The sequence below is a fragment of the Schistocerca piceifrons genome, chromosome 7, assembly GCF_021461385.2.
Source record: "Schistocerca piceifrons isolate TAMUIC-IGC-003096 chromosome 7, iqSchPice1.1, whole genome shotgun sequence".
Lineage (NCBI taxonomy): Eukaryota > Metazoa > Arthropoda > Insecta > Orthoptera > Acrididae > Schistocerca > Schistocerca piceifrons.
In genome coordinates this window covers 91,540,785-91,562,650 of record NC_060144.1, presented here as the reverse complement: position 1 = coordinate 91,562,650, position 21,866 = coordinate 91,540,785, and the positions used below count along the sequence as shown (strand labels likewise).

General features: G+C 42.9%; 1 protein-coding gene across 1 annotated transcript in view; it reads left to right on the top strand.

Moving 5' to 3' along the window:
- Nucleotides 1–1,772: 1,772 nt before the first annotated feature.
- LOC124805460 (myogenesis-regulating glycosidase-like) overlaps nucleotides 1,773–21,866 on the top strand; it is a 100,947-nt gene continuing 80,853 nt past the window's right edge. The window contains exon 1 of the mRNA XM_047266024.1: nucleotides 1,773–1,851. Coding sequence (XP_047121980.1) covers nucleotides 1,773–1,851 — 79 coding nt within the window. The remainder of the gene's footprint in view (nucleotides 1,852–21,866) is intronic.

Genomic DNA, 21,866 nt, shown 5'->3' with positions numbered 1-21,866 from the left:
CACTCCATTAGATTGCTATTGTTCATCTGAAAATGTAGCAGGTATGCTCAGGGAACTAACATGGAAATCTTTGGGTTAACAGCCACGTGTTTCTCGTGTAAACTTCATGGGTACGTTTAAGCACCTAGTCTTTCAAAGATGACTTTTACAATTGTGTGATAGTCCGCCCCCGGTAGCTGAGTGGTTAACAGTTGGCCTTTGGCTGTGCTGCGGTGAGGACGCGCTGTTTGTGTTCCTGCCGCGGAGCGAGCGCTCGTGTTGTTTACATCGTACTCGGCCGTTTCGCGCGTGCCGTACTCAGCATATAGATCACTATGGCGCACCAATACAGAAAATCTACGCTCAAATTTACGTTCCGCAACGAATTTGCACGGCCCAAAGCACTCGAAGTCGAACGATTTCTACGAGAAGAAGTTAAAATCCCGGCGACCGACATTCTCGGCATTACTTGTCCATTGTGAGTAGCATTGTATATGTCAAGATCATCAACGACGCAACATGTGAACGGATCCTTCGGGACACGAATCAGGGCCTCCGTTTCTGCCATGCTGACGGCAATGTGGGGACTGTGCACGTCGATTATTCTGGCATGGGACTTCGCACGATCAGAATTTTCGAACTTCCTTTCGAACTACCGGCGGAGGCCGTCGTGACATTTTTATTTATTTATTGCCAAATTATAGACCTGTTACCTGATGTTTAAAACAGATCGTACATCTTACAATTTTCGTTTTCATCTTTTTACATTTTTCTTTCCTTTTGTTTTATCTACAACATTTACAAAGAATGATTCAAAATAACAATAATTTGAGGTTGAAATATAAATAAAATTTTGTTGTTTTTAAGAATAATATAAAAAGAAGATAGGATAGATGAGAGATTTGTTCGTGTGACAGCACTGCGCCCCTACGGCACGGTGCACGATCATACTGCGGAAAAATGGACGCAATTCCAGACATATCCTGTGCTGAACGGAGTCCGCCAGGTCCGAATAGAACTTAAAACACATGTACCTCCATATCTGAATATTGGTGGACGCCGTGCCATCGTCATTTACGATGGGCAACCGAAGACCTGCTCTGGTTGTGGGAAGGAAGGACACCTCAGATCCGAATGTATCCAACGTCGCATCACTCAACTGCCACCGGCTGACGCGGACCCGCCATCGCAGCCGACGCTGCTTCCCGTGACTTACGCAGCAGCCCTCACGACAGCTACCACTTCACCACGACAGCCGACATCCACTGTTGGATCGCGGCTCCATCCTCCAATGCAGGGCGATGACGACACACCCGTTCCACAAGCTACGGATTCAACTCCGATGCCGCCGCCCCCGTCGACGGATAACAACATACATGACGATAGCATGGCCGTAGACTCGCTTATTGTGCCTACGGCTGCCTTTGTGCCGGAACGTCGTGAATCTTTGCCATCGTCTGACACAGAAGGACACACCAGGAAGCAACGCTCTCCGAAACGGCGGAAGCGGAGGCGTAGAGCAAATTCCGAACGGGATGCGACACAGCCTCCAGAGGACGACGACTCCGCCTTCAATGACGACGCTACCACAGAGGCAGGCGCCATTTTCTGCAGTTTGGCACCACCGAACGGAACTGAGGACAAACCACACATATCTACAGTGGCAAAATCGGATGCCGATATGCAGGACAGATGCTGCCCACCACCTTCTGGAATGCAAGCACCCATGCCGTGTCCTGAGGAAGCTAGGGAAGCCGATCTTGCTTTGAGTTCCCCGACGTGGGCGGATGACCATGACGACGACGGCACCATGCAAGTTACGCCAAAACAGGGCCCACGCCATTGGCGCCGGCTCTCCAGAAAGGAGTGCAGGTGAGGTTTGGGGGGGATGTGGAGGTGTCAATACAGTCATAAGCGTCATAGGTAATTCCAGTCTTAATGGATAACTTAACACCTGCGGTTCGGCAACATGCTTATCGTATCGCCACGCTTAACCTCAACACGATACGAACGGCAGTGAAGCTCCAGTTGCTGCGTGAGATGCTTCGTGCTTCGGATGTTGACATTGCCCTGTTGCAGGAAGTGTATATAGCGGCCCTCCCCGTTTTCGACGGTTATGTGACATATATGTCACCGGAAGACCAAAATGGCAGCGGTACGACAATACTAGTGCGCGACGGAATTGCCATCGAAGAAGTGACTTACCTTCCGTCAGGAACGGGGCTGGCGATCACAGCACTGGGCACGCGCATCATTAACATTTACGCTCCATCAGGCACTGACCAACGCCGCGAACGATCGCTGTTCTACTCGGAGGATATCGCCCCCCTCTTTATCAGCCGCGTCGATCAATACATCTTCGGCGGCACTTTAACTGTGTGCTCCACCCCAAAGACCAAGTCCCACATTTCTCGAGTTGTCAAGAACTTCGGCTCCTGGTTCGAGATCTGCTTCTCACCGACACGTTGGAGACAGTGCACGGTGACCGTCCCGGGCCGACATACTTTACTAGTCACTCAGTCAGTCGCCTAGACCGCATTTATGTCTCTCGAGCTCTAGCGCCGGGAGTATTGGACGCCGAACGTTGGCCGCTTGCCTTCTCCGATCATAGTGCTTTCATATGCACACTCACTCTACAGCAGCAGCGGATATGGCGCAGCCGAGGACCCAGGAAGCTGAATGTGGCACATCTCCAAGCCCCGGAATGCCGTCAGATTATCGCCAACACATGGATGGATTGCGAACGTCGTCTTTCCCGATACCCTTCGACTCTAGCATGGTGGGTGGAATGTGCAAAACCAGCGTTTCGGCGTGTGCTAACACAATTCGGAAAAGATATCGCAGCTTGGCATCGTCACACATTGGACATTTATTACACGATGCTCCGCGAATTCGCCAGCCGACCACCATCTCCAAATCGACAAATTGAAAGCCGCCGAATTAAAGGTAAAATATTATCTCTTACGAGGGAAAGTTTGGAGGGGGTCGTCGTGCGATCGCGACGTCAAGACCGAGCGGAAGGAGAAAACTCGTCTATGCATCACATCGTGAACGACAGCCGCCAACGGCAGCTGATCACGGACCTCGTCTTGCCAGGTGGTAGGGTCGTAATGACCCAAGCGGCGGTTACGGAAGCCTTTGCAGATCCCTATCGCAGGTTTTACGACGAGGTGAATACAGAGGAAGCGGACGATCACGACATATTGCTGCACGTGTCGCACACCCTCGACAATGCAGCAGCGGCGACGCTGTTACCCGGACTTACACGGGACGACATCGAGGACGCCCTTAACAAGGGAGCACTCAACAAATCTCCCGGGCCAGACGGACTGCCGCTCGAGTTTTATCGGACTTTCCGCGATCTAATGATGCCCCGATGGATCATCATGTACCAAGAACTGATGACCCCCGGTTCCCACGTGCCACCTGCATTCGTGGAAGGACTCCTTATACCGATACACAAGCCTTCCAGAGGTCGGACGGTCGAGGACTACAGGTCAATTACAATGCTAAACTCGGACTATAAAATCTTCGCCCGACTACTCGCCAGCCGCACAAAGAAGGTTCTGCCCCTACTCATCTCCATGGAGCAAACGACACAGGGCGGAGTGACCAACATGCAAATGGCAACCAGCGAATGCAGGGATTTAATAGCCATCGCGACATCCTGTCGCCTTCGAGCTGCTCTGATCTCCGTTGATTTCGACCACGCCTTCGACAGAGTTCACCACAAGTTCCTTCTGTCCGTTATGGCCCACATGGGCTTCCCGCCTGACTTTCTCGACATATTTCAGCGACTTTTCCGTGGAGCTGTATCCCGTGTATTGGTGAATGGACGGATTGCTGGTCCCTTTCCGATCTGACGGTCAGTTCGCCAAGGATGCCCACTCTCCATGATGCTTTACGCGATCGCACTCGAAACACTTGTCGGAGGGTTGAAAAACAGGCTCTCGGGCATGTCATTGAGGGATTACACCTTTCACTGCAGGATCTATGCTGATGACCTTCTATTACTTGTCCGATCTGGTGACGAGATACGCTCGGTGATACAATGGATCAATCGCTATGGATTGGCAGCGGGCAGCCTCATGAATGTGGCCAAGTCGGCAGCGATGCCCATTGGGAGAGGTCTACAGGAGGACGCTTTAGCCCCACTCCCACTAGTCAACAAGATCCGGTTCTTGGGCATAACATTTACACAGGATGTGCGCCGCACGGCTGCCATGAACTATACACGATTACTACAGGCAATACGCACAGAAGTTCGCCGGAACCTACTTCGACGGATGGACCTCCTCCAGCGTGTGGAATACCTCGACCTTCACGTGGCGACTACATCTACATCTACATCTACATCTACAATTATACTCCGCAAGCCACCCAACGGTGTGTGGCGGAGGGCACTTTACGTGCCACTGTCATTACCTCCCTTTCCTGTTCCAGTCGCGTATGGTTCGCGGGAAGAACGACTGTCTCAAAGCCTCCGTGCGCGCTCGAATCTCTCTAATTTTACATCGGTGACCTCCTCGGGAGGTATAAGTAGGGGGAAGCAATATATTCGATACCTCATCCAGAAACGCACCCTCTCGAAACCTGGCGAGCAAGCTACACCGCGATGCAGAGCGTCTCTCTTGCAGAGTCTGCCACTTGAGTTTGCTAAACATCTCCGTAACGCTATCACGGTTTCCAAATAACCCTGTGACGAAACGCGCCGCTCTTCTTTGCATCTTCTCTATCTCCTCCGTCAACCCGATCTGGTACGGATTCCACACTGATGAGCAACACTCAAGTATAGATCGAACGAGTGTTTTGTAAGCCACCTCCTTTGTTGATGGACTACATTTTCTAAGGACTCTCCCAATGAATCTCAACCTGGTACCCGCCTTACCAACAATTAATTTTATCTGATCATTCCACTTCAAATCGTTCCGTACGCATACTCACAGATATTTTACAGAAGTAACTGCTACCAGTGTTTGTTCCGCTATCATATAATCATACAATAAAGGATCCACGTGGCCCAGGTCCTACCACTATCGACAGCGATGGCCTACAGACTGCAAGCAGCGTTTGGATATTCAAAGTCCGCTACGAAACACTCACTCTCCCTCCGCGTGAGGGCGGACTGGGACTTACAAACGTACGAGCGAGAGCTACAGCGTTATACTTGTGCACCATGATGAAATTGTGGACCCACAAAGATGCTTCCCTTACGGGACGTCTGTTAGAGGAATTGCTGCCGGCGTCTCTTCTGCCACCTGTCACGGTCGCGCACATTACACCTTCACTCTCGCACCTCTCGGCATTTATTCTTGAGTATACTTACGTGCACCCAGACCTTCCCAACACTCGCACCCCCATGGCGAGAGAGGTTTACAGGCTGCTGCAAAGGGCCATCCCTCGCAATGTGATTGAGAGGAAGAGCCCTAAGACCCTATGGCCTGCAGTGTGGAGAGCGGTCCAGAAGCCGTTCCTCCCCACGCGGGTAGGAACCGCGTGGTACCAGGTGGTGAACGGGAAGGTTGTAACACGACAAAGGCTGCACGCTATTGCGATGACGGATTCCCCCCTTTGTCCACGTTGCCACCTCATCGATACTGACGAACACCGTTTAACATGTGGATCGGCGTTAGAGGTATGGCTGCTAGTGCAGAAGATCCTCGCCTGCTACCTACGTATCGCGCCTCGCACAATTGAGCCACGGCTCCTCCTTGTCCAGAGAATACTTATTTCCCACCTGCGAAGACTCACGCTCTCACATGGTTTAAAGGCATGTCCATATACTACCTCTTTCAAGAAAATGAGAAGATGGTACAGGATTATTGGCAATTTCTCCAAGACAGTCATAGCACACTTGAGTGTACACCCCGATACCGACAACTATTTGGGAACTATTTGCGCAATGTCTTCGATAACCCCCCTCCCAGTTGGGGAGTACCGAGCAGAGGATGACCGCCGCCATGGAGCTCCAAACGCTGCGAAATGTTGTACCACTTTGGAACATGGCATCTGTATGCCGATGGGCCATGCACATGGAATGGCGTGCGGGATTTGGTTACATTTCCTTTCTTTATTCACTGTCATCACACTATTAGTTTCAATTCTATTTCATTGAATAGGAGGAACTCTTTTTCTGTTGTTGCTACGGATGTACATTCTAATGTTGTTTGCCGTAACTGAAAGACGCCTTTTCCATATAAAACAGTCGGCAGAGAAAATAATTTACAATTTAAAAAAATAAAAAAAACAAATAAAAAAACACAAAAAGAGAAAAAAACAAAAAAGTTTAGAAGACAGCACAATCTCGTGGTGCTCCGAGGTTCCTTAAAATAAAAAAAATAAAAAATAAAAAAAAGTTTTTAGAGCACTTGCCCAAAAAAAAGTGGTCAGTGCGACAGAACGTCAATCATAAGAGCCCGGGTTCGATTCCCGGAAGGGTTGGATACTTTCTCCTCTCAGGGACTGGGTGTTGTGTTGTCCTAATCATCATCATTTCATCCCCAACGAGGCGCAAGTCGCCGAAGTGGCGACAGCTTGGAAGACTTGCACTCGGCGAACGGTCTATCCGACGGGAGGCACCAGTCACACGACATTTTTACTAACCGTGTGATTACTATTTTATGCCCCGCGAGGAGACCATTTCAATACAATATATGGCAAGGTTTATAGACCTTTTCCACGACATTATCCTTCTTATACACAAAACGCTGCAGTGACATTCACTCCCAACAGAGAACATTCCTTTCTGTCCTATTGAGACTCATAGAACCTACTTCTAAAATTTTTTTATCTATGGCAGAAAGATAGCTTATGAGTTCCCTCAGAACATGAGAGAACGCAGTCACATTTATATCTTAAAATATACTGTCTCAGTCTCATAGATACTGTGCCTTGCATGTTTATTTACTTTCACTGGGTGACCGTCATGTGCAGCCGTTTTTGATCAAGTTGAAATTGAAATACTCTTGTTCAGTACCAGGTGTTTCGTTGCTGTCTTAGTGTCGTGGACCTTGAAAACTGCTTTAAAACTCTACCGTATTCGGTTGTTTACCGTATTCAGTATCTCTCTACTTAAAATAGACGTCCATAATCTACTGAATGGCTGTCTTCTTCTTTTTCCTCAACTTTATCCGGCGTGTTTAAGCAGCCTGCATGTTAATTACCTGACTTGACAATGTCAGCAGTAGAGAGTGCTCAAAAGCCATTTCTGGTGCGAACGATTGCTAATTGTTTGCAGTTTTTTAAAGTAACGACGAAGGTTGCTATAAGACCAGTATTCACGCAGTCGATGTGGGAAACAGTCTAAGTACAACGTCAAAATGGTATTTTATAAACCTGTTACTCCACTGTGAAGTACTTCGACCTCTGCTATTAAGCGGTTGTGGTGAGGAGGAGCGAGTGACAAACAAATGGTACGTGCGAAAGTTTAAGAGCTGTACTTTCAGATGGTCATACTTGTATATTATCATAATTTTGGCCCCTATTTTCGACAGGATCGGCTTAAGGGGCTGATATCGAAATAGTATGCTTTTTTCTCCTTGAAACATGAGGTCAGGTCCAAATGAACTGAACACCGCATGCTGCACACTAGCTGCATAACAATTTACCAACCATACATAACCAACTACGAACAGCGCAAGATCAATAAAGCTACTTTGGTTCCTCGACTTTTGTTGTGTGAACAACCGTATCCAAAAACCTCCACCATCGTCAAAATCTTCTTAAGAATATACTTGCAGTTTTCCTGCTGAGCTGGCCGGAGTGGCCGATGTTCTAGGCGCTACAGTATGGAACCGCGCGACCGCTACAGTCGCAGGTTCGAATCCTCTCTGGGGTTTGGATGTGTGTGATGTTCTTAGGTTAGGTAGGTTTAAGTAGTTCTAAGTTCTAGGGGACTGATGACCTCAGAAGTTAAGCCCTTAGTGCTCAGAGCCATTTGAACCATTTTTCCCCCTGCTGAATAACAAAAAAAAAAAAAAAAAAATACAGTGTCTTTGGCTTTCTTAGCGTGTGGCTTTGCGATCCGAGACGTCAACGTGGTTTTTCTGACCACATATATCGCAGCCGTGGGATTTCCGACAGTCACAGGAATCTGTTGATTGATTTGTAACGAGAGCAAAACGTCCCATTTTTCCCAAGGTTACGACTAGCTGTGTACCTAGCACATACCTTTTTTCCTACAACATTACGGTAGCAAATGATTAAGCTTCTTGCCTCAGTTTGTGAATTTTAATTTATCAATTTTTTGAAAGGAACTCAGAGATTTCAAATATCACCTTAACACTCCTCCCCCCCCCCTCCCCGCTTCGTTATAAATTCTTCTAATACCTTTTCACCTTTGTCGAGATCTGTGTATTTTTTCCTTCTTTTTCGAAGAGACTGTCCAATGAAATCTTTTCCTGATTTCAGATATTGCATTTATTGCTTCGTCCTTGACCTTATTTATCGGAAAAGTACGCTCTCAGATGTTTTTGATTTGATGTGGAATTTAGTTTCCTATGTCAACTTTCGACGACACTCGTGGACCTGTGCCGCTGGTTAAAAACTTTCCAGATTTCAATTAGTATGACAGGATTTTGTATCCATTGATTGACCATATACTCTGCTGTTCTCACTACCTCTTCTCTACGGGGATTTTCCCGAATTATAACCATCGACGCTTCGTTAACACTGTCCAATAGAAGACGTGCCACTGCTGCAAGCATGTGGCCAAAAAAAATCGAACTTCTTCTCTATCCCTGTATTCTTCCGTTAATCCCAGTTCTTGTATTTACATTCACAGATATTGGATGAAGTCAAAATTGCACCCGGATACGGATGTTTCGTGGAACATTGTTTGTATAGCTTTAATTATAGCCATATCGAAGCCTACCACTGCGGTTTTCAACGACCACCCAAGTATTTATTTTTAATCCAGAAAAATGTCATTCATATGTATTTTGAATTTTCTGTGTGAGAAAGCAAATAGAAATAGGAAATACCTATGTCTATTTTTCTCTTCTTCCAATGTCAACGTGTACAACACTCAAGTGGCCCGTCTGTAATAACAATTCCATTTTCCACACAGAATTTTATCTTCTTCTTCACATCCGATCACCAGCATTCTTTCATCAGCAACGGACCCATCGTGAGTTTTCAAGAAAACCATTACCTTCAGCCAAACGTCTTTGCTCAATTGAATCTCCGAACTAATGCCCAGTGCTGACAGCTTTCTTTCTTGATTTGCAGAATGCAATCTTCGAGCGCTCTTAATCTTGCATATTTTAGACGAAATCTAAATCTTTACGCTTCAGATCTAGAAATGCGACTTTGAAAATCTGAAAAACAGGCACTGTCTTTTCTTTGTGATCTGTTTTCCTGCAATCATGCAATCGTTGCTTCATTTGCAAATCCGATCCGTCAGATGGGCATGACAGTTACTGTTAAGCTATGACCTGCTATTTGCAACTTACAAACGGCAGCCAGTTCCTACACTCAACTCATTTGCTGTGCTGTCAGGAGTGATGAATACCCTTGAGAAGACACAGTTCTCGTTCTGTCCATTACTCACAGTGTGTAGAAGCCAAGCCGCTTAGGCCTACGAAACTATAAGGAAGCAACGACTGTTGGCGAGGAGAGTGTGACACACCCGCTGCTGATGAACAACTGTCGTCGGAAAACCCATGCTGAAAAACTGCTTGGTCGGAAGTCCAACGGTACTTGCAGCACCTAAAAAAGTGCAGCGCCTACTCTTAATTGAAGTTAGTGAATTTGACCATGAGCTAAGTAATGTTGGCCGCTTACCTTAGGGGCAGAGGAAGAGGGATAAATATCCCGACCACTGTGGTTTTACGAGGTAGAGGACGTTAGTGGGGGAATATTTTATTTTATGTCTTCCTGTACTGACAACTCACAGGCGTGTGCACTGACATCTCACAGGTGTGTGCGACTTCTACCATACAGGTAGCTTAGGAGAAACTTCAGACGGAAGTAACACGAATTCGCAAAAGCACATTACAGAGATGGCCATTTTCAAATGCGGTCCATTTTTCTAGCAAGGAATTTGAAATTAATTAAGGTGTATATATTACAATGCAAAGAGCAGAATAAAAATAACATTTAAAAAAATTAGCAAACGTCTGTGGCCGTACGTCATATTGCATAATACTTTTAAAAATGAGTACAGTTATTATCATTAAACAACTAATCATCTGCTCACAAAGACGGCATAACAACTCTTCGTCATCCAGTTACAGTGTCGGCAGTCTGGGACCGCTCTACGGTGCCAGTAAACTGAAACACAGAATAGTCGACTCGAAGTCTTCCCAGTGGTGCCGACTTTTAACGGTCAGTTTTATGGGCCAGTGGCTAACTTATCGTGACCTTAGTCTACCAAGAGCACCAATTAATAATGAGATCGATACATATGCGAACCAAGGTGCCACTCCAATACACCAGCACGGCTCTTGAGGAAAAATATTTGAAGACACTGATGTAAAGAATATCTGTATTTCAGATAATAAATCTCGAAGACTTAAGTTTTTAGAAGTTTTAAATATTCCAAATGAACACGTTCAACAACTGCACTTTAATATCAATCCATTACAATCAAATGTTGCCATATAATTAACTTAAAAATACATGAAGCGGTATGGCAATCGCTAATCAAGTGTGCAAATACGTTTTCCCTCTCTGGTTATCATTACATTACTGAGCCTACTACTTTACAAATATTGATTCGCAGATTTATTATCAAAACAGTTACAGGGAAGAGTGATGCACCTTGTAACCCTTTTCGTGTGGTAACGATCTCTGCACTTTATAGTCAGCCCAGAAACAGAACAACAAACTTCGACGGACATGGTTGGCAAGGTTGCATCGATGATCAAATCTTACCAGTCGTTACTTGAATAATAACATTATCAGTACTGTCTGAAATGACGACAGGTGCGTACTGACGCCAAAGACGATGTCACCTTCTTCATATAATCACATTTAATGATAAGCGAAAATCCCTACCACGATTGAAACTATGTAATAAAACAATACCAACTGATAGGAAAACATAATGATATTCAATCTAGTCTGTGATTACCACGACTTGTAAAGAACCTTTAAAGCAGCCAAAGAAAGGAAGAAAGAATTCATTTCAAATGGCTTAAAATTTGTGAAAATTCAGCAAAACAACAAGTTTATATCCGATTAGAAAGAACAGGCAACGGAGAGCAGTAAAACTCATACATTCTTTGAGACTTGTTAGATTGAGGATTATTCGAAATCAGTATGATTTTTATTATGTGATACATAAACCAATTCAAAACGCAACGGATTCACACCTTTACAATACTCAAAACTTCATTTGTGTTTTTATATTGTCAAATTAATTAAATAAGACGAATGTAAGAAAATATACGTGTTGAGAACATACGCTAGTCAAACTGCACATACCACTTACAACAGAATTCTAAAAACATATCAGCACATTTAGGCACTGACACCATAAGAATTGATTTATGTACAAGATAAATTAATTTCTACGATAAGCTCTCCTTAACACTTGTGCCCGAGACTACTACTGTAAACAGTCAGTTGACTTTGAACTTATTTCAACGACCCAAGCTTTGCTGAAGTAAAACACACTTGAAAGTAAATGTTCCTGAGATCAGTTTCATGTATACTTTTCATAAAGCTTGTGCAAAGCTGTTGTGTGAAGAAATAGAATGATACCAATTATCGCCTAAAGTCATTGAAGTAGGAAGTGAGAATAAATGGACTGTTTCTTTTTTTTAAAAAAAAGAACCTGTGTATACAGTAGAATTCCCAGTGTGTCGGCCAGCAGTTGCTCGTCCGCCCCAGGTGAGTGCACCGCCAGTTGCGAGCCGCGACTCAGATTCAAAAACATCACACAACGTTGTGTGCCTCTCTGGGCATACCACTCACTTTAGCTATGGCGATAGTGCGGGAAGAAGTAGCAGAAACATGCGTAATGGGGTCAGACTCACAAGGAAGAAATACATGTTTCAAAATCGAGGGGAAAAACATGTGCATTGTGATGACTTGGGATTCAACAACAAGCATTTTACCATCATTCAGATTTTCCAGAACTATTGAGACAGTGGCAATACAATGCATTCAAAAAGTTGGCTTGCACATTATGATAGATCATTGCCACCCTCTTGGCCATTGGGATCCGAACCACCTTGGCCACTGGGATACAAACTGGAATTTATCAATGACCAAGAAAATGCGAGGTATTGCGACCACATGCAGATCGTACAAGGAATCAAGAGGAATCAGCTACTGGTCAACTGATCAAATAAGAGATTGTGGTGTGTAGGGATCTAGAATAAATGGGATTCAGGAGATATGGGAATCTCTTTGAATCGCTAGTCAAGAAGAATCAGTTCTTGGACAAGTCTTGCAGCGCAAATAAAATAATCCATTTCTGCTACATGAAGTTATAATTCAGCTATCAATAGGTACTTGCAAGGAGGTGCAGAGATAAATAGAGGCATTCAAAAGCATTCGCTGAAAGCTAGAGCTCGCATATGAAGTACACAACGCATGAGAAAAGAGAAGGAATGCTATGACTATGGACACTTCCACGAGACATTAAATAAAACCAATGATCGAAAGAATAACAATAGAAATGAATCAATATAAGAACACCGCTACAGCTGACCAGAAGCAGAAGTAACACCATATGAGAGAAGAAACAAAGGCAATGATTTTCACGTTCAACGACAATCGACATTTTGATCGAAACTGTCGAGAACAGGGTAGGATACATCAACAGCCGGAAACTCTAGAGATACCGCCTCCGAATCTGTCAAAGGAACATCGTTATAAAAATCCGTAACACAACTGACAGAACGTGGCTACTGACTCAAATAGGGTATTTTCTCTTTCTTGTCTAATAGTTTTTGTTAAACGAGAATTTATAGTCTTAGTATGTGGTCGAATTTAACTAGAAAAAGTGTGTCATCCTAGCATTAAAATGATTAATTAATTATCGTGTCAGTCAGTCAGAAAGAATCTGGGTGTGATGAATTATCTCTATACATGCTTACTGATACTATTGCGTTGATAAAGAAAGTGATATGATGTGTTGCAGAATCAGCAGAGAAATTTCTGTGATTGAGCTAAGTGACAAGGTAATTTGGAACAGTGCTCCTCACATTCTGTCGTTCTTATGATCTATTAGCTTCAGAAAAATTTTTCATCTCATCGTTTGTATCTGAGAAAAGGTAATCCATCCCTATGGAAGACATGAGTATATATTTGTCGAAGGTATGTGACCACAGGTGTATAATTATGATTTTTTATTTCTTATCAGCACAATGATGTGACAAGAATCACACTTAATCTATTCACTTAAGTTCAGTGTAAATTTGTAATTTGTTGTTGTTTGCATGTGTGAGAGAAGGTTCGAAAGTCGTGCAGCTGATACATCAGGCTCTGTATTGACTAGAGGTAACATTCGACTCCAGGGAGGTTTCAATGGTTTCATAGCGTACCTGGTTCAAGATATCGAAATTTTATGTTCCTGCGCGTCTCCTTTTATTTAGCGGAATGTTAGAATAAGCAAGATGTACATAAGTGGTGATGTTATAAGTTGCACTTAGTTCTTAAGAGATGGTGGTGAATACGTGGGGAGCTACTTTAGTTGCACATATACATGCTGCTGCCTGTTCGATAACAGGTTTCGATGGTTCATAATATGTCCACTAAACCACAAACACTCGTGCAAATTTCTCATTTTCCATACATGAGGTCAGACTTTGTACTTCTAGACCATTTTTTATCGATTGTAAGTAATTTATAAGCATCTGTATTCATGCAATTTTTTAATTTTTTATTAGGTCTTAGTGAATTCATTTTGGCAGTCTTATTCTTGCTTTTTCTAATGTAAAATGTTGCGTATAAAGTTTATTGTAAATTAGTTGTCCACCTGATTAGCTGAATCGTAACGTGCTTGCCTCTCATGCAGTGGGCCTAGGTTAGGTTTCCGGCTGGGTTGGAGATTTTCTCTGCTCTTGGGCTGGGTGTTGTGTTGTCCTCATCATCATTTTAGCACCACCGGCACCCGAGTCGCCCAATGTGACATCGACTGAAATAAGACTTCCACTCGGAAGCCGAACTTCCCCGGATGGGTCCTCCCGGCCAGCACTACCATACGATCATTTCATTTTTGTAAATTACTTGCCAATATGGCATGCATGAGGTCTTAGCAGACTTGCAGCCACTTCATTGCTTCACAGACATGTGACAGGCACATTTGGCCTGGTGGACATGGACAGGTATTTTGGCAACAGAGCTGGGGGTGCATGAGAACGCAGCTCATTACTGGCCATTGACACACATTTCAGGTAGCTTGCAGCAGCTTCCCCAGTAAGGGGGGACTCCGAGATGTGTGGCCTCGCTGCCTGAAATCAATGAGAGAGGGAGAATCTCATCGATGACAGACATTCCAGTGAGAGGATCCAGTGTTAACAAACAATCGAGGCAGCAACTGTGACACTAGCCTAATGCAATTCTGTGCTATGAAATAATCTCTAAAACACACCCGTTTTTCTCCTTGCTAGAATATCCCCCTTGTATCGAATTTGAAAATGGAACCAATCAGGACTAACTGATTACGCGTACACTTTGCTCATCATAGCGCCATGAATATTTTATTGTTTATCTCTTGAGCTAATCAAAAACGAGAAGGTCACTTACAGAAGTACATCATAAGCAAGTTGCTATCAGAAAGCGAATATGTTGAGCCAATGCGGCCGTTTCCCAAACTGTAATAATTGTAACTCCAGGACGTTGCATTGCAAGTCCTGGAGTCCACTGCATGCCCAGTCGGTCCACTGCATCTTCCATTAACAGGAAGGAAGGATGTCTATTACTGCCCACAACTGTCTCATACCCAAAGATACAACTGTGAGGAGATCCTTGTTGTGCTCACAAGTTCTGAACAATACATCTGCAATTCCAGATCCGCTTCGCTGGTCATTTAAGTGAAGGCGACTCCTAAAGTGAATTGAGGGAATTATTAGTGTGAAACGTGTGATGCTTTCATAGTGTTACAGTCGCGCTGAGCTTGAGGTTTTCAGTGTGCTCTTGCTATCCCTTACATGCTGTATCTATAAATTTTGCACTTTCAACTTGATAAAAATTTCAACAATATAGTTGTATTTTCCTGGTACATGTTCTTGTGTTTTGATGTTTGATGGAATTCACACCATTTTAGAACACTGTGATTTACAGCTAGTACATGTACTATCATGCGCAAAAGTATCCGAATGACCTGAATTGTGATCCGCCTGATTTGCGTGCAAGCAACATCACGTAGCTGTCTAGCGGGTCCTCTAATCACTTTGCGGTACAGTCGTTCGACTATACAAAATGGACACCACGAGAGACCACTAGAGAACATTGTTCTTTAAGGCAATCAGTTCAATGTAACATCACACCATGATACTGCAAAAACTAGAAAAACACGTAATTAGAGATGAGTTAGTCCCTAACGCTTGTACAGGTTACAATGATTTTCGAAAGCGTTACCATCTCTTTACAATCAAAACAACTAACTATGGTACATAAACTACGTAGCGATCCTTAAACAAAGTAAATGTTTGCATGAAAAAGATATTCTGAGACAATGTCTGGACTAATAAAAGTCTATGACAGTTCGAAGTATTTTTCCTCTGTATAAGGTTTTCCCGCATCTGCTAAATGTCCCAGTGACGATTGGTTTTTCCATAAACTGATCGTCAAAGGAAGTAGTTAAAGAAAACGCGATACACAGCGGTAAACGCTCTATACAAACCACAATATTATTGGAGAATAATCGGTAACGTCACTGTACTAATTATTCATGAATAATTGTTTGCCCAAATGTTTGAACTATAAATGGCATGACGAAATTTTTTGTTCTGGATCTGGACAGAAACCTTGCAGACGTAGCCACTATTAACTAAAATACACTTTCGAACCTGCCTGGGACTTGATCAATGCAACTACCGTCAATGCTGCTAGCTGCAAAGAGACGAGAAATATATAGATTTTCACCAGTATTAGTTAACACATCTGATCTTGAAACGAAATGGCGAAATTATTTCTACTGCATCAAAACCATTATCGCCCTGTTAACTAACCACGAAAGACTTTCAATATACTCTCCTTCACAAGTAACCAAGTATGCATGTGCTGAAAATTGGAATGCTATGATTTAAAATGTGGTGACGGGATTTTCTACCCATCACGTTATCGGATTGTTAACTAAATAAAATCAGATGTTAGACATCGAATTTATTTACCAGCAGCGAGCTGTATTAATATGAGATGAGGGTACAATTTGTTTTGCTTGCCCGGGAATCGAAACCTGTGCATACTGTCGTTGTTTCCCATCCATAAACAGACGTTAAGTATCAACTGCTTGCTCACCAGTAGTGATATGCTCCATGTTTCACTACAAATAACTGTACCCATCGTTACTGTTGAATATTCATGAACAGACATTAAATATGCAAATTTTTTCGGTGGTGGGCCAGTGTGCACATGCTAAGGCGTCAAATGAAATTATGAATAAGTTTGTGCTGGACTAGGATTGCAACCCAGATACGTTCCATTCCTAGAGATCCGAATTCGAATTCCAGTCGAGGACCAAAAATTGCAACGTCTCAAGTTAAAATTAAATATGAACACTGTAAACGAAATAACCGTTACTGAATTAAATGAAATAAACTTTTTAGTACTAGTTTACTGGCGACAGAGTTTGTGCCTTCGGTGGCTACCGCCTTTATTATGGCGCCATTTAAACCGGCTCTGCGCTGTTGGTAGTGAAGGAATATTGTGTTTAATGCGGAATTTGAACCACTGTGGGACCTAACATTCTGGACTTGGCGTTACCATAGGTGAATTAGATCTTTTCATGAATGTTAAAATTGGACTCCGTGAGTGAAAATCTAACCTATACCCCGCAAACATTAAACTACGATCAACCCAGCAGACCACTGCAACTCACAGTTGACAACGTCCTGATTGTGTTGATGTGTCCGACGATGCGCCTAGAAGCTGTGAAAAAATCCGGCTCTCTCGATTAACTGGTTAATTACCTGTTAGTTTCTAATGCGGGTATTATTCTAATCTCATGACTGCGTGTTATAAGGACCATTCTAGTCTTCATAGCACCGATTTGATGCTAATATGAAATTTTTTCTATGACAACTAACGTTTATTTCGAGAAACACATCTGCAGCGTGTGAGGTTATCACATAATTCGATGACTACTGTCATTATTGCTGTTATTATCTTCATTATGCTGATACTACACATGGGATTGAAGGAGAGGTATACGCTTTTTGATCATTTTTAGAACCATCTGCGCCGGCCGCTGTGCTCGAGCGGTTCTAGGCGCTTCAGTGTGGAACAGCGCTGCTGTTACGGTCGCAGGTTCGGTGGTGGTGGTGGTTAGTGTTTAACGTCCCGTCGACAACGAGGTCATTAGAGACGGAGCGCAAGCTCGGGTTAGGGAAGGATTGGGAAGGAAATCGCCCGTGCCCTTTCAAAGGAACCATCCCGGCATTTGCCTGAAACGATTTAGGGAAATCACGGAAAACCTAAATCAGGATGGCCGGAGACGAGATAGAACCGTCGTCCTCCCGAATGCGAGTCCAGTGTGCTAACCACTGCGTCACCTCGCTCGGTTCGCAGGTTCGAATCCTGCCTCGGGCATGGATGTGTGTGACGTCCTTAGGTTAGTTAGGTTTAAGTAGTTCTAAGTCCAGGGGAATGATGACCTCAGATGTTAAGTCCCATAGTGCTTAGAGCCATTTGAACCATTTTTGAGAACCATCTGCCCAAATGTATTAATTATGTAGTTCCTTCCATGTATTGTGAATACTTTTCGATTTAATGTCGAAAATCACCAATTCTGCGTTAATCACAATAAAAATAAATTAGTTGCAAAAACATTTATTTGTGAGCAGAAATCGTGTGCTTTTCTTTCTTTATTCGCGCTTAGCAACAATGCTTGTAAAATGCGAAATCTGGAGGTAAAACACTATTCAAAATGCAGGGATATTAATGTCTACAGTTAAATGTCAAGTGTATGCTTTACAGATGACTTGTTCAGACTGTTGTGAATCATATGGGAGTTACATTGCTGCTGATAAATATCTGTCTCAATTTTGTTGTCGTGTTTAATAAACTACCGAAAAGACCATATGCAGTATGCAATATATCAATAAAAATTGATTACAACGTATCATCATAACGGTAAAACAAGCCTGCCATCTTAAGGCAAAACAACCCAAATCATTACGAGTTAGCAAGAGAAAGCTAAAAAAATCATTCAGTGACAAACTTAAGTCAGTATTATTGACAGATGCAAAATAAAAGGGATTAACATGTGTCCAATTCTGTAAATGTTGTGTCTATACATCTAGGGACTATAGAATATTGGTACCGATATAATGGCGGAGAGGTTTTCATTCGATGTCTTTACTGATAGTTGATCTGCCTTCGAGATTCTATTTTACAGAGGAGGACAAAGCACTGTTGCCACCAGTATGTGAATCGACAGCATGCGCTGTTTGGAATTTGATGTCCAAACTCTTTACCCATACGCTAGCAGCCATCTGCAACAAACCTTACCTCCATGTTGCCTCAATTGAAGTTAAACAGCGACACAAATAGCGAAACCAGCTGCAGCTTCTGTTGAAACGAGCTTCCTGGAATCAAAATTATTCATTTGATACCGTCTATATCATCCTCTGAGGGAGAATCATTCAGGATATTTAATGAGAATCATAAGATATTAGTGAGTGAATTTAGAAGGAAACTTTTGCACCAGTCCAAGAAGTAATTCGAAGGCCACAGTGCTGTCAAATGTGTGCTGCAATGTCGCCAATTCTCCATTACACTGGTGACAGGCAGAAGACGCCTGCTAACGCGAAAAGTCTCTTCAGCTTGTAACCATAGGACAAGTTCGCGCAACACAGACGTGGCAATGCAAGCGTTGGCGCTAGCGCCGGTTGCTACCACTTCGATGGGCACCTGAATTAACAAACGTAAAGGCCAATGAGCTACCGCTTGCAACTTGAACATCAGATATAAATATCGGGGGAATAATTTACGGGGCCCTCCTTTTAAGTAGCTGTAGTAGCAATTTGTTATTATGTCTTATAAGAACTGCAAACTAAAAAAAAAAAAACTTCTCCATAAGCGACTAGGTTGAGTAGTATCACCTGACGCCGTTAACAGAATGAGTAAATAATATTCTTTTTGATATTAAGTACGTGAAAATAATTTTTATTACGTAGGATTTCTTTGGCACTACTGCTGACACACAATAAAGCAGATGAAACCACAACATGAGACTGATTAAAACATGCGAACATCAACAAAGACATTTCATGAACTGCGAATAACACATTATTTCATCTACATCTATATTTCACAAGCCACATCGAGGTGTGTGATACAGGGCACTATATATACCGCTATCAATTCCCCATTTGTCTACTCCAGGCGCGAATATTTCACAGGAAGAACGATTGCTAGTAAACCTCTGTGTGCGCAAGAATCTCTCTAATTTTATCCCCATGGTCTTTCCGCGTGGTGTTAGTAGGAGGAATCCATATATTAGCTGACTATTCATGTGTCGTAAGCTCTCGGTATTATACAGCTATGCATACCACCATCTGGGATCCCTGTCTGCAACTAAAAGTGACTAAGGATCTCTCTGAAGCTTTTAGTGCTTACTAAATAACTGTGTAACGAACGGTGTTGCTCTTATTTGGCTTTCAGAGTGATGAGTAGCTTTCAAGTACTTGTCAAACGATTGATTTGTAAGCCATCAGTTAGCGCACCTGAACTTGAAACTAAATGACGAAATTTTTTGTCCTAAATCAAGACCCTTATCTCCCTGTTAACTAACCACAAAAGATGTTTAATATACTTTCCTTCAGAAGTAGCCACGTAAGCATGTTTTGAAAATTGCAATGATGTGATCTAAAATTTCGTGACAGTGTTTTGTACCCAGCACGTTATCGGATGGGTAACTAAGTAAAATAAAATGTTAAATATCGAATGCACCAGCAGCGAGATTTATCAATGTGTAATAACGATACACTCATTTTCGGCCCAGGAAACAAACCCGGCACCTACTGTCGCCCTTATCCATCCATAAACAGATCTAAACTATTAACTGCTTGCTCACCAGTAGTAAGAGGCTCACATATTTGACTGGAAATAATGGCAGCTATCGTTATTGTATCTGTATATTGAGCAAGCAGTAAAAGAAACAAAAGAAAATTTCGGAGTAGGTATTAAAATCCATGGAGAAGAAATAAAAACTTTGAGATTCACCGATGACATTGTAATTCTGTGAGAGACAGCAAAGGACTTGGATGAGCAGTTGAATGGAATGGACAGTGTCTTGAAAGGAGGATATAAGATGAACATCAAGAAGAGCAAAAGGAGGATAATGGAATGTAATCGAATTAACTCTGGTTATGCTGAGAGAATGAGACACTTAAATTAGTAAAGGAGTTTTGCTATTTGGGGACAAAATAACTGATGATGGTCGAAATAGAGAGGATATAAAATGTAGACTGGCAATGGCAAGGAAAGAGTTTCTGAGGAAGAGAAATTTGTTAACATTGACTAAGATTTAAATGTCAGGAAGTCGTTTCTAAAAGTATTTGTATGGAGTCTAGACATGCATGGAAGTGAAACATGGACGAAAAATGGTTTGGACAAGAAGAGAATAGAAGCTTTCGAAATGTGGTGCTACAGAAGAATGCTGTGGATTAGGTGTGTAGATCACATAACTAATGAGGAGGTATTGAATAGAATTGGGGAGAAGAGGAGTTTGTGGCACAACTTGACTAGAAGAAGGGATCTGTTGGTAGGACATGTTCTGAGGCATCAAGGGATTACCAATTTAGTATTGGAGGGCAGCGTGGAAGGTAAAAATTGTAGAGGGAGGCCAAGAGATGAATACACTAAGCAGATTCAGAAGGATGTAGGTTGCAGTAGGTACAGGGAGATGAAAACGCTTGCATAGGATGGAGAGCTGCATCAAACCAGTCTCGGGACTGAAGAACACAACAACAACAACAACAACATCGTTATTCTTGACAATTCATGAAGGGACATTGAAAATGAAAAATTTTTTCGCTGTTCTTCGGTGTGCACATACTATGGCTTACAAGGATATTATAAATATTTGTGTACTGGACCAGGATTCCAACCCATATACGTTCCATTCATAGAGAACCGAATTCGAACTCTACTCCATCACCAACAATTTTCTATGCGTCAAATTTACGTTAAATATGAGCCCTGTGAACGTAATGCCCATTGTGTCATTAAATGAAAAAACATTTTTAGTGCATGCTTACCCGAACAGAATTTCTATCTTCTGTGACTACCGCCTTTCTTGTGGCGCAATTTAAACAGGCTCTGACCATGTTGCTGGCGAAGGGATATGGTTTTTATGCGGAATGTGAACTAAGGTGTAACATAATATTCTTCACTTGGCGTTACCAGAGATGCAGTAGATCCGTTAGTGAGTGTTAAAAATCAACGAACTAGGTGAGAATCGAAACCACACCACGCAATTATCAAACTAGGATCCACAACTATACCATAACAGTAATTTCGTGTGCAATGGATACATTCTGACTGCAGAATTTAAGAATGTAAGGCTCTGCATCAATTCCGGTTCAGGTAGTGCAACATCATACACCAGCAGTGTGCCCGTGATGCCAACGGCTATGTTCTTTTCACTTGATTCTGTAATCACTGAAATAAAATCGCATATCTCCCAACATGAGAGGTTTCATTTCGTTCCTCCATTCCTGCTGGGAGATTTGTTTCCTTATTGATCAGCTCTTTTCCTTCCTGCC